The 13,605-nt window shown below is 45.3% G+C and overlaps 1 protein-coding gene across 5 annotated transcripts in view; it reads left to right on the plus strand.

Annotated features, from left to right (window-relative positions):
* Window positions 1–3,415: 3,415 nt before the first annotated feature.
* AHCYL1 (adenosylhomocysteinase like 1) overlaps window positions 3,416–13,605 on the plus strand; it is a 107,263-nt gene continuing 97,073 nt past the window's right edge. For 2 of the 5 annotated variants that reach the window (XM_040424093.1, XM_040424091.1), the window contains exon 1: window positions 3,417–3,657. In XM_040424093.1, the coding sequence (XP_040280027.1) occupies window positions 3,568–3,657 (90 nt within the window). In that variant the 5' untranslated portion in view covers window positions 3,417–3,567. Of the gene's footprint in view, window positions 3,658–13,605 lie in introns of all 5 variants that reach the window. The other 3 variants (XM_040424090.1, XM_040424092.1, XM_040424094.1) reach the window with 2 other exon arrangements.

The raw sequence follows: 13,605 nt of genomic DNA on the forward strand, positions 1-13,605 counted from the left end.
TAAATGTGTGACAGTGGCCTGTTCCAGTGGTGGGTGACGTGATGCCTGATTCTCTGCTATGACATGAAGACAGATTCTGCGCTGACATAAGGCCAGATTCTCTGTTACGGGACCTCTCTCCTCTGCCTGGGTGCCTGGGCCTAAATGTGTGACAGTGGCCTGTTCCAGTGGTGGGTGACGTGAAGCCTGATTCTCTGCTATGACATGAATACAGATTCTGCGCTGACATAAGGCCAGATTCTCTGTTACGGGACCGCTCTCCTCTGTCTGGGTGCCGGGGCCTAAATGTGTGACAGTGGCCTGTTCCAGTGGTGGGTGACGTGAAGCCTGATTCTCTGCTATGACATGAAGACAGATTCTGCGCTGACATAAGGCCAGATTCTCTGTTACGGGACCTCTCTCCTCTGCCTGGGTGCCTGGGCCTAAATGTGTGACAGTGGCCTGTTCCAGTGGTGGGTGACGTGAAGCCTGATTCTCTGCTATGACATGAATACAGATTCTGCGCTGACATAAAGCCAGATTCTCTGTTACGGGACCTCTCTCCTCTGCCTGGGTGCCTGGGCCTAAATGTGTGACAGTGGCCTGTTCCAGTGGTGGGTGACGTGAAGCCTGATTCTCTGCTATGACATGAAGACAGATTCTGCGCTGACATAAGGCCAGATTCTCTGTTACGGGACCTCTCTCCTCTGCCTGGGTGCCTGGGCCTAAATGTGTGACAGTGGCCTGTTCCAGTGGTGGGTGACGTGAAGCCTGACTCTCTGCTATGACATGAAGACAGATTCTGCGCTGACATAAGGCCAGATTCTCTGTTACGGGACCTCTCTCCTCTGCCTGGGTGCCTGGGCCTAAATGTGTGACAGTGGCCTGTTCCAGTGGTGGGTGACGTGAAGCCTGATTCTCTGCTATGACATGAAGACAGATTCTGCGCTGACATAAGGCCAGATTCTCTGTTACGGGACCTCTCTCCTCTGCCTGGGTGCCTGGGCCTAAATGTGTGACAGTGGCCTGTTCCAGTGGTGGGTGATGTGAAGCCTGATTCTCTGCTATGACATGAAGACAGATTCTGCGCTGACATAAGGCCAGATTCTCTGTTACGGGACCTCTCTCCTCTGCCTGGGTGCCTGGGCCTAAATGTGTGACAGTGGCCTGTTCCAGTGGTGGGTGACGTGAAGCCCGATTCTCTGCTATGACATGAATACAGATTCTGAGCTGACATAAGGCCAGATTCTCTGTTACGGGACCGCTCTCCTCTGTCTGGGTGCCGGGGCCTAAATGTGTGACAGTGGCCTGTTCCAGTGGTGGGTGACGTGATGCCTGATTCTCTGCTATGACATGAAGACAGATTCTGCGCTGACATAAGGCCAGATTCTCTGTTACGGGACCTCTCTCCAATGCCTGGGCCTAAATGTGTGACAGTGGCCTGTTCCAGTGGTGGGTGACGTGATGCCTGATTCTCTGCTATGACATGAAGACAGATTCTGCGCTGACATAAGGCCAGATTCTCTGTTACGGGACCGCTCTCCTCTGTCTGGGTGCCGGGGCCTAAATGTGTGACAGTGGCCTGTTCCAGTGGTGGGTGACGTGAAGCCTGATTCTCTGCTATGACATGAAGACAGATTCTGCGCTGACATAAGGCCAGATTCTCTGTTACGGGACCGCTCTCCTCTGTCTGGGTGCCGGGGCCTAAATATGTGACAGTGGCCTGTTCCAGTGGTGGGTGACGTGAAGCCTGATTCTCTGCTATGACATGAAGACTGATTCTGCGCTGACATGAAGCCAGATTCTCTGCTATGGCATGAAGAGACTGATTCTCTGCTGACATGAAGCCAGATTCTTTGCTATGGCATGAAGAGACTGATTCTCTGCTGACGTGAAGCCAGATTCTCTGCTATGGGACCTCTGTCCAATTGATATTGGTTCATTTTTATTTTTTTAATTTTAATTCATTTCCCTATCCACATTTGTTTGCAGGGGATTTACCTACATGTTGCTGCCTTTTGCAGCCCTCTAGCTCTTTCCTGGGCTGTTTTACAGCCTTTTTAGTGCCCAAAAGTTCGGGTCCCCATTGACTTCAATGGGGTTCGGGACGAAGTTCGGATCGGGTTCGGATCCCGAACCCGAACATTTCCGGGAAGTTCGGCCGAACTTCTCGAACCCGAACATCCAGGTGTTCGCTCAACTCTACTCAGGAATACTTCCAGAAACCATTGTCAGTGAACACAATCCACCCTGCCATCCACCGTTGCCAGCTGAAACTCTACAGTGCAAAGAAGAAGCCATTTCTAAGCAAGATCCACAAGCTCAGGCATTTTCACTGAGCCAGGGATCATTTAAAATGGAGTGTGGCAAAATGGAAGACTGTTCTGTGGTCAGACGAGTCACGATTCAAAGTTCTTTTTGGAAATCTGGGACGCCATGTTATCCGGACCAAAGAGGACAAGGACAACCCAAGTTGTTATCAACGCTCAGTTCAGAAGCCTGCATCTCTGATGGTATGGGGTTGCATGAGTGCGTGTGGCATGGGCAGCTTGCATGTCTGGAAAGGCACCATCAATGCAGAAAAATATATTCAGGTTCTAGAACAACATATGCTCCCATCCAGATGTCATCTCTTTCAGGGAAGACCCTGCATTTTTCAACAAGATAATGCCAGACCACATTCTGCATCAATCACAACATCATGGCTGCGTAGGAGAAGGATCCGGGTACTGAAATGGCCAGTCTGCAGTCCAGATCTTTCACCTATAGAGAACATTTGGCGCATCATAAAGAGGAAGGTGCAACAAAGAAGGCCCAAGACGATTGAACAGTTAGAGGCCTGTATTAGACAAGAATGGGAGAGCATTACTATTTCTAAACTTGAGAAACTGGTCTCCTCGGTCCCCAGACGTCTGTTGAGTGTTGTAAGAAGAAGGGGAGATGCCACACAGTGGTGAAAATGGCCTTGTCCCAACTTTTTGGGGATTTGTTGACACCATGAAATTCTGATTCAACGTATTTTTCCCCTAAAATTGTACATTTTCTCAGTTTAAACTTTTGTTCCGTGATTTATGTTCTATTCTGAATAAAATATTGACATTTGCCATCTCCACATCATTGCATTCAGTTTTTATTCACGATTTGTATAGTGTCCCAACTTTTTTGGAATCCGGTTTGTACATAAATATGATAATTTGGGGCAGGGTAATGAGCCCAGTCCTCCACACCATAGAGCAAAGTGTGCAGATACTGCATATGTTTATTGTAGTAGACTAGTAATAAGTCACTTGTCAATATATTAGCAGGTTCCAGTGACGCAATTTACCGCCACTGCAGAGCTGTACACCGGGAAGTAACAGCTGTTCAGTGCTCGTCAGCCACGTCTTACAGGCGCCCTCTAGCGGCCATTTCCACCAGCACGTTGCCCACACCAAGCGTAGCTCTGCTTGCCAGTCCCTGACGCGATGAGGTAATACGCAGCCGTGACGCGTCCATTCTTCTCGGCGCTGCTGTCACTTATCCTGGTAGTGACTGAGACGCTTCACCTACTGTAGTTCATTGAGGAAACGTACGGTACACGCCATCAAGATGTCGACCCCAGACGCGATGGCACCTGACGAAGCAGAAGCGTCCAACAGATTCTCCTTCATGGCTGCTGTCAGCAAGACCCCGAAGAAGGTAATGACGTCACTTGTTCTCTTGCCACACCCACTGGACCTGACGAGTGTGTGCGCGTCATTCTCACCTGTCCGCCGGGTCCTGGGGGTCGTTTTGTTCCGTTCCCTTCTCCATGTCGATAATGCCTTAGATTAGCTGGGAAAACATGAGAATTGATAAATGTCCGGTAGTTTCTACTACTGTATTCCCCTGCAGCCGCCATTTGCAGTGCATGAGGTGGGGACAATTAATTAGTGAGTGCATAATTACTGGCAATTACAGCAGCACTTTAGCCCTAATCAGTATAATGAGACTGGGTTATACTATGGGACAGATGGGGAAATGGGGAAAATTGTGGCCTTTGTGGTGTGTGCCCGCCGTGGTATGGTGCAGCCGGGCACAATGCAATGTATGCAGGCTTGGTGTACAGTTTATTGCCCGATCTACAGGGAGAAGAAGTATAGGAGTATTCGGATAATCTGCAGGGCACCTGTCCGAAATCCACACCAAATAAAGCAGTTTCTGCTGCAGATTTCACCTTTTGCATTGCAGGAATCCGCAGTATGATGTGGATCTGTAATCCGCATCAGAGATCAATTTGCAGATTTCATTGTCATGTTAAAATCTGCACTGCATTAAAAAAAAGCTGCCGATTTTCTGCATGCACTTCTGCTGTGGCAGGTCGGCATCATATTCGCTATGTGTGACTGTACCCATGATCCGGGGTACACGATCTGGATCCGCTCTTAGTGTTGGCTTGCTTTAAAGAGGTTCTCCGCTTCTGTAACATTGATGATCTATATTTGCGGCACAGAAGCACGCAGGAGGGCTTCCAGGTCTGTGCTTGCACGCCGCAAAAGATAGGACATCTTCTGTCTTTGGCTGCACATCTTGAGGATCGCAGACCCCTTGAAGTCAATGGGTCCGCACAGCGGTGCGGGATTCACACAATAATGCCTGTGCGGCGTCACACGGTCGTGTGAATGCAGACTATAAGGGGTTGTCCGCAAATACCTACATTTTCAGTGATGCCTGCAGGCTGCCTCGGCTATTGAAGCATATTCGTTTATACCTGCCCCCCGCCATTCTAATCCGTAGCTCTGACTTCCATGTGTTAGTCTTTCAGTCCATGTCTTGTTTAAATCTTCCCCGGCATGGGCATGTGCTCCGCTGCAGCCAACCACTGGCTTCATTGGCTGCAGCATAACAGGTGACCATGTCCCCGTTCCCAGGAAGTAAAGATGGACATGTGGGAGCCAGGGCACAGGATTAGAATGGGGGGTAGCAGGTGCGTATGAATCTTTCAATAGAGAAGGCAGCCTGCAGGTATCAGTTTAGGCTACTTTCACACTCACGTTTGGTGCGGATTCGTCATGGACGGATCCGTTCAGATAATACAACCGTCTGCATCCGTTCAGAACGGATCCGTTTGTATTATCTTTAACATAGCCAAGACGGATCTGGTTTGAACACCATTGAAAGTCAATGGAGGACGGATCCGTTTTCTATTGTGCCAGATTGTGTCAGTGAAAATGGATCCGTCCCCATTGACTAACATTGTGTGCCAGGACGGATCCGTTTGTCTCAGTTTCATCAAGTGGACAGCAAAACGCTGCAGGCAGCATTTTGGTGTCCGCCTCCGAAGCAGAACGGAGACTGAACGGAGGCAAACTGATGTATTCTGAGCGGATCCTTTTCCATTCAGAATGCATTAGGGCAAAACTGATCCGTTTGGGACCGCTTGTGAGAGCCCTGAACGGATCGAACAAACGGAAAGACAAAACGCCAGTGTGAATGTAGGTATTCCTGTACAACCCCTTTAAAGGAGTTATTCCACAAAAAGTATCACTATGCAACTAATAGGGCATTTCAAGTGAAGTATTATTTCAGTACACATGCAATAAAATATTGTTCTTTTGTTATGTCCATTACATTTTCCACTCCTGTTGTTTATCCTTGTGGTCCCCCTTCTCCTGCGGTGGTGGACTAACATGCTCCCCTCAGTGCTGGCGTAGGGATCTCTCACCATTCATTCATCCCTTCTTCTAAATTTATGGAAAGATACAGCTATATCGAGAAGAACATTATGGGGGCATTACATACCACATATTTTTTATTTTATTTTTATACAGGGGAGGAATGTTTTAAAGAGAACCTGTCATCACATTTTTACCCATGCAGCACATGGTATGTTTGCTGCAGGACACATTATACAGTTTATAAGGCAAATTTTATTAAAATTGACCATAAAGCTATTTTCCAGAAATAAAAGTTTGAATTTGGGCCTGACCTGGGCTCAGTGTAGCACCTGGAGTTACTGGGACGTATACTGTATTTTTCATACCCAACAAAAGTGAGAGAAAGGTGAACATGCAAGAGGCGCGGGTAGCGGTGAGGGAAGCGCTGCTCGGTTGTACTCATCCTCCCTGGTCTTCCTCGGGCCACGCTCTGCGTACAGTGTCAGGATGTAGTGCATGTAGGTGCGCACTATGACTGATGCTATGCAATGTCAGGTCACAGTGCAGTGTGGACTGGAAGACCAGGGAGCGGTGAGTGGCAGCGCTGCTTGGAGCGAGGTAAGTTTATTTATTTTTTAACGTCCGATCTGAGGCTGATACAGGATCCGATCTGAGGCTGGTGGTGCTTCGGGGTCTGATCTGAGATCTGATGAAGAATGGCTGTCTGATCTGAGATCTGGTGAAGAATGGCTGTCTGATCTGATGTCTGATGAAGAATGGCTGTCTGATCTGATGTCTGATGAAGATTGGGGGTCTGATCTGATGTCTGATGAAGAATGGCTGTCTGATCTAATGTCTGATGAAGAATGGCTGTCTGATCTGATGTCTGATGAAGAATGGCTGTCTGATCTGATGTCTGATGAAGAATGGCTGTCTGATCTGATGTCTGATGAAGAATGGCTGTCTGATCTGATGTCTGATGAAGAATGGCTGTCTGATGTCTGATGAAGATTGGGGGTCTGATCTGATGTCTGATGAAGAATGGCTGTCTGATCTGATGTCTGATGAAGATTGGGGGTCTGATCTGATGTCTGAGATGTCTCCCTGGGGCTACTGCTAGAAGAGATAGAAGACGTATTATTAATATTGTTAAGCAAGCAAAGCAGGAAGGGGACGTGGATGTTCTTGTCCATCTAGGGACAAATGACCTGGCTTGCAATGAAGTGTCAGAGGTGAAAAAATCTTTTATCACACTTGGTAATGACGTACAGGATTTTGCATCCACCATTTCATTTTCTGAAGTTCTGCCTGTGCATAATGTTCAGAATGATAGGCAGAGGCGCATAAAGGAGTTCAACATTTGGCTTGGTAAATGGTGTCAAGAGCAAGGATTTGGCTTTGTTTCTCATGATAGCTCTACTTGGAATAGAAAGGAACTGTACAAAAAAGATGGTTTGCATCTTTCTCTCAAAGGAACAAATGTACTTAGTGAACAACTCCAAGAATTTGCGAAAGAGTATTTAAACTAGGAAGGGGGGGCAAAAGAGTGAAAATAAGAGTCCAATTGCCCCCCGAAACAATGCCAGAACAGGCCAGAAGCACTGAGGTTAAGAAATGATAAGCTCAGAGTCCTGTCTACAAATGCTCGCAGTTTAGGTAAAAAAATCAATGAACTTGGGTCAATAATGGCATCTGAGAATGTAGATTTAGTGGCTGTTACGGAGACATGGTTTAATGAAAGAAATGACTGGGACATAACCATACCAGGGTACTCTTTATACAGAAGAGACAGAGAAGGCAAGAAAGGAGGAGGAGTGGCCCTGTATGTGAAAGATAGCATTAAATCTAACCTAATACAAGTTGGTGAGGCCAACATAGAGTCAGTTTGGGTTACGTTGCAGTTTGCTGACCATGCAGTAACTCGTGTAGGTGTGATATATAGACCACCTGGTCAAGTTAAAGAACTAGATGATCTACTAGTTGAAGAAATAGCTAAAATGACAATGAAAGGAGAAGTTATCATTATGGGAGATTTCAATCTTCCAGATATAAACTGGAAAACCAAAATAGCAAGTTCTACCAGGAGTACAGATATTCTAAATTCCCTACTGGGGTTATCTCTACAACAAGTGGTTGAGGAGCCAACCCGGAGGGAGGCCATTTTGGATTTGGTATTCACAAATGGGGATTCGATATATGATGTCATTGTAGGCGAAACCTTGGGATCTAGTGATCACCAGTCAGTGTGGTTTAATATAAGAACTGTGAAAGAGTCCCACCACACAAAAACAAAAGTTTTAGATTTTAGAAAAACAGACTTTTCAAAAATGAAATTAGTCATAAATGAGTCCTTATCAGACTGGAACGGATTACATGGAGTCCAGGAGAAATGGGACTACTTAAAAGGTGCATTATTGAAGGCAACAGAAAATTGCATTAGACTCGTCAGTAAAAGCAAAAAAAGGAGGAGACCAATGTGGTACTCAGCAGAAGTGGCCCAAATCATTAAAAATAAAAAGCTAGCATTTTGTAATTATAAAAAAAAACAGAGCAATGAAGATAAGGAAATCTACAAGATTAGGCAGAGAGAGGCCAAGCAAGTTATAAGAACTTCTAAAGCGCAGGCAGAAGAAAAACTAGCTCAGTCTATGAAAAAAGGGGATAAGACATTCTTCAGATATATAAATGAAAAAAGGAAATTAAAACAAGGAATAACTAAATTAAAAACAAAGGACGGAAGGTATGTAGAAGAGAATAAAGGGCTAGCCGACTGCCTTAATGAATACTTCTGTTCAGTTTTTACAAAAGAAAAAGGAGAAGGACCTCCACTAGAAAGAATGACTATTAAATCGTTTGATGCATGTATCTTTACAGAGGAAGATGTTCTAAGTTTGCTGTCTAAGGTGAAGACAGATAAGTCACAGGGGCCTGATGAGATACACCCAAAATTATTAAAAGAGCTTAGTGGTGAGCTGGCAAAACCGTTAACAGATTTATTTAACCAATCATTAGTAACAGGAGTCGTCCCGGAAGATTGGAAATTGGCAAATGTCGTGCCCATTCACAAGAAAGGTAGTAGGGAGGAATCGAGCAACTATAGACCAGTGAGTCTGACATCAATAGTAGGCAAATTAATGGAAACCCTATTAAAGGATAGGATTGTGGAACATCTAAAATCCCATGGATTGCAAGATGAAAAACAACATGGGTTTACTTCAGGGAGATCATGTCAAACAAATCTTATAGATTTTTTTGACTGGGTGAATAAAATAATAGACGGTGGAGGTGCAGTAGACATCGCATATCTAGATTTTAGTAAGGCTTTTGACACTGTCCCACATAGAAGACTTATCAATAAACTGCAGTCATTGAGCATGGACTCCCATATTGTTGAGTGGATTAGGCAGTGGCTGAGTGACAGACAACAGAGGGTTGTAGTCAATGGAGAACATTCAAAACAAGGTAATGTTACCAGTGGGGTTCCACAGGGATCTGTACTGGGACCGATTTTGTTTAATATCTTCATAAGTGATATTGCAAAAGGCCTCGCTGGTAAGGTTTGTCTTTTTGCTGATGACACAAAGATATGTAACAGGGTTGATGTTCCTGGAGGGAAACGCCAAATGGAAAAGGATTTAGGAAAACTAGAAGAATGGTCAGAACTCTGGAAACTGAAATTTAATGTGGATAAGTGCAAGATAATGCACCTGGGGCGTAAAAACCCAAGGGCAGAATATAGAATATTTGACACAGTCCGGACCTCAGTATCTGAGGAAAGGGATTTAGGAGTAATTATTTCAGAAGACTTAAAGGTGGGAAGACAATGTAATAGAGCAGCACGAAATGCCAGCAGAATGCTTGGATGTATAGGGAGAGGTATAAGCAGTAGAAAGAGTGAAGTGCTTATGCCGCTGTACAGAACACTGGTGAGACCTCACTTGGAGTATTGTGCGCAGTACTGGAGGCCATATCTCCAGAAGGATATAGATACTCTAGAGAGAGTTCAGAGAAGAGCTACTAAACTAGTACATGGATTGCAGGATAAAACTTACCAGGAAAGGTTAAAGGACCTTAATATGTATAGCTTGGAAGAAAGAAGAGACAGAGGGGATATGATAGAAACTTTTAAATACATAAAGGGAATCAACTCGGTAAAGGAAGAGAGCATATTTAAAAGAAGAAAAACTACCACAAGAGGACACAGTTTTAAATTAGAGGGGCAAAGGTTTAAAAGTAATATAAGGAAGTATTACTTTACTGAGAGAGTAGTGGATGCATGGAATAGCCTTCCTGCAGAAGTGGTAGCTGCAAATACAGTGAAGGGGTTTAAGCATGCATGGGATAGGCATAAGGCCATCCTTCATATAAGATAGGGCCGGGGGCTATCCATAGTATTCAGTATATTGGGCAGACTAGATGGGCCAAATGGTTCTTATCTGCCGACACATTCTATGTTTCTATGTTTCTATGTCTGATGAAGATTGGGGGTCTGATCTGATGTCGTCTGAAAAATATATTTTTCTTATTTTCCTCCTCCAAATCCTAGGTGCATCTTATAGTCCGAAAAATATGGGATATTACCGGGATTCACAGCTGCTAGTCTGCCCACCTCGCTCTGATTGACACACCAATAGATTAAAGATGTCATTGCCTGTGCGTCTGACATCTTGTTCCTGCACATTAAACAATGTCAAAATGGCTGCTAGCCGCGAGGAGGAAGAACAGTGTTCAGTGTGCAGACGCCAGATTTCAGAAGTGCAAGCGATGACATCAGCAACCTAGTGTAATATTAGTGAGATGGGTGGGCTAGTGGCGGTGTCTCTGTGACTCTGGGAATCCAGCTATGCATCGGTGACTCCACGTCCAACACGGAGCTCAGGTCAGGCTCAGATTCAAACTTTGATTTCTGGAAAACGGCTTTCTGGTCATTTTTAATACAAATACATTTGGAAACAGTGTAATGAGCTCAGCTGCAACATGCCAGTCAAACGTGATGGAGGGTTCGCTGTAACAAGAGCTCATAGGTGCTTGATTGTCTCATGTGACAAGCTGCTGCCACCTCATGTGACAGGAAAGAAAGTCCTTAAAGGGGTTGTCCAGGTTCAGAGCTGCAGTCCATGCGCCTGTACTGATAGCCATGCGTGCCTTTGGCTGGCGTAGAGTTCAATGTTCTTTTATGCCAGAAAACTGGCATAAAATATGGTAAATGTGGCCACCGGCCCTGCCCTCACCACGCCCCCTTTTCAGTAAATGGCAAGGCTGGCATAGAAAGATTTTTGCGCCAGTGGCATTTAAGAAGCTGCAAACGTGCAGTTTGTGACTTTATCTGCCGTAAATCCTCATCAGATCCACAACAAAAGCTGAAGTAACACTTGTGGATTTGGTACGGAAGTGGACAGAAAAAACCTGCACGAAAATAGTCATGTCATTTCTGTTTTGGAATCTGCATTAGTGTGCAGGTACCCTTAAAGGGGTTGTCTCACTTTGGTAAGTTGCATGTATCATATAGAGAACGTTAATACAAGGCACTTACTAATGTATTGTTATTGTCCATATTGCCTCCTTTTTGGCTGGATTTATTTTTCCATCACATTATACACTGCTCGTTTCCATGGTTACAGACCACCCTGCAATCCATCAGTGGTGGTGGTGCTTGCACAATATAGGATAAAGCACTAGCCTATGTACGCTCCCTTGGTCCTGGCCAGCAGAGAGGCTGACACTTGTTCCTATATTGTGCAAGCACGACCACCACTGGTGGATTGCAGGGTGGTCTGTAACCATGGAAACGAGCAGTGTATAATGTGATAGAAAAATGAATCCAGCCAGCAAAGGAAGCAATATGGACAATAACAATACATTAGTAAGTGCCTTTCTCTACAAAACAAATGCGATTTGCTGAAGTGAGACAACCCCTTTAAAGGGAACCTGTCACCAGTTTTATGGTGTCCTAACTAAGGGCAATATAAACTAGTGACAGATCTCCCTAGCACAATGCTGGGTGACTTTATTAATTGATCCATCTTGTGCTAAACAGCTCCAGCGCATAATGAGTCCCCATATTCATGAGCCCCTGACTCTCCCTGCCCACCTGCTGCTGATTCATATTAGGGCTGCAGCTATCGATTAGTTTAGTAATCAAGTATTCTATCGATTGATTGAGTACTCTAATAAGAAAAAAAAAACATTAAAATAACGTTTTCCTTTATAAAAACTCATCAGACCCCCTGTGACATCATCAGACCCCCATGCCATCAGCTTCCCACAGTGCCATCCAGTCCTCTGTGCCATCAGCCCCCGTGCCATCAGCTCCACCCACCTTTGTGCCATCAGCTCCCCCAGTGCCATCAGTTCTCTGTGCCATCAGTCCTCTGTGCCCACAGCTCCCCCAGTACGACCATCTCCGCTCCTAGCCATCAGTCCCCAGCGCCAGTTTAATACTAACCTCTCCTGTAGGGGCACCGCAGGCACGTCACAACTCATCCATCCGCTTCTTCTTTGCGCACTGCACTGTCCTCTTGACTTCTCACAGTGTCAGGTCATAGTGTGGTCTTACGATGTGTCAGGATCCAGTACAGCACGGTGTGGGCTGGCGGGTGACCACGGAGCGGTAAGTAATAGCAAGTGCTTCACTCACGCTCAGTGGTCCCATGACACAAATAAATCTTGCATCGAGGATTTTTTTGTGTCGAGTTATTTGAGTAATCGTTAAAGCCCTAATTCTAATGGAGTAAAACTGTCAATCAGATGCAGGTGGGTGGGGAGAGCCGTGAGCTGCTGAATATGAGGACTCATTGGCATGCCCTGGAGCTGTTGGGATTTAAAAGTGAGGGCAGCAGAAAACTGGTGACAGATTCCCTTTAAAGGGGTTCTATACTTTTTCCTTACTGACGTTCTATCCTTCAATGGAACTGAGCCGCGCCCAGACCAGTGAAATAGTCGTGTCATGACTGGCCTGCTACTGTGAGCACTGCTGTCTTCTCAAATAGCAGATCGGCGGAAGTCCTGGGTGTTGGACCCTCCGCCAATCGGATGCTGATGAACTATCCAAAGAATAGATCATTAGTAAGGAAAAAGTGTAGTACCCCTTTAAGGACCCTTTACAGTGCTCGTACCAGCGCTTGTTAGCAATAATCTGCCCAATGTTTGACCGCCATAAAGGGGCCTCAAGTCTCCTTTTTTGTTCTTTTCAGTAGGTAAGGCCGGGGTCACATCACCATTTAGCTTTTCATTCTTCTGATCTGTCAGAAGAGCACAAAAAAAACTAAAACAAAAAACAGATCCTTTCTTTTGAGCATCAGTTATGGCTGCGTTCACATCTCCACAGAGTAGGCCAGACAAAAACCAACGGATGCAAGCCTTTTTTGTCCAGCTGACAAGATGTGAGCACAGCCTATGATCAGTTGGCACTTAAAATAACTGATCTGTTATTTTGAGCATTAGCTGCGATCAGTTTGGGGAGGAGATTTATTAAACTGGTGTAAAGTAGGACTGGCTTAGTTGCCCATAGCAACCAATCAGATTCAAACTTTCATTTTCCAAAAGAGTTCTGAAAAATGAAAGGCAGAATCTGATTGGTTGTTATGGGCAACTAAGCCAGGCCTCTACACCAGTTTGATAAATCTCCCCTTTTGTGTCACTTCTGTCAGATAGTTATTTTTGACAGGAGAACTCATGCAAACTGATCATAACAGATGCTTAAAATTAGAGCCCATTCACACGACTGTATTTCTGGGTCTGCATCCATTCCGCAATTTTGCAGATCGGATGTGGACCCATTAATTTCAAATGGGCCGCAAAAGATGCGCACAGCACACCGTGTGCTGTCCGATCCGTACTTCTGTTCCATGGCCCCACAAAAAAGATAGAACATGTCCTATTGTTGTCCGCAATCGTGGACAAGAATAGGCATTTCTACCGTAGGGCTGGCCGTGTACATTCCGCAAAAATGCAGAACGCACACAGCCGGTACCACAAAACACTTATGGTCATGTGAATGGACATTAAAGGA

The sequence above is a fragment of the Bufo bufo genome, chromosome 3 (genome assembly GCF_905171765.1).
Source record: "Bufo bufo chromosome 3, aBufBuf1.1, whole genome shotgun sequence".
In the NCBI taxonomy this organism is placed as follows: domain Eukaryota; kingdom Metazoa; phylum Chordata; class Amphibia; order Anura; family Bufonidae; genus Bufo; species Bufo bufo.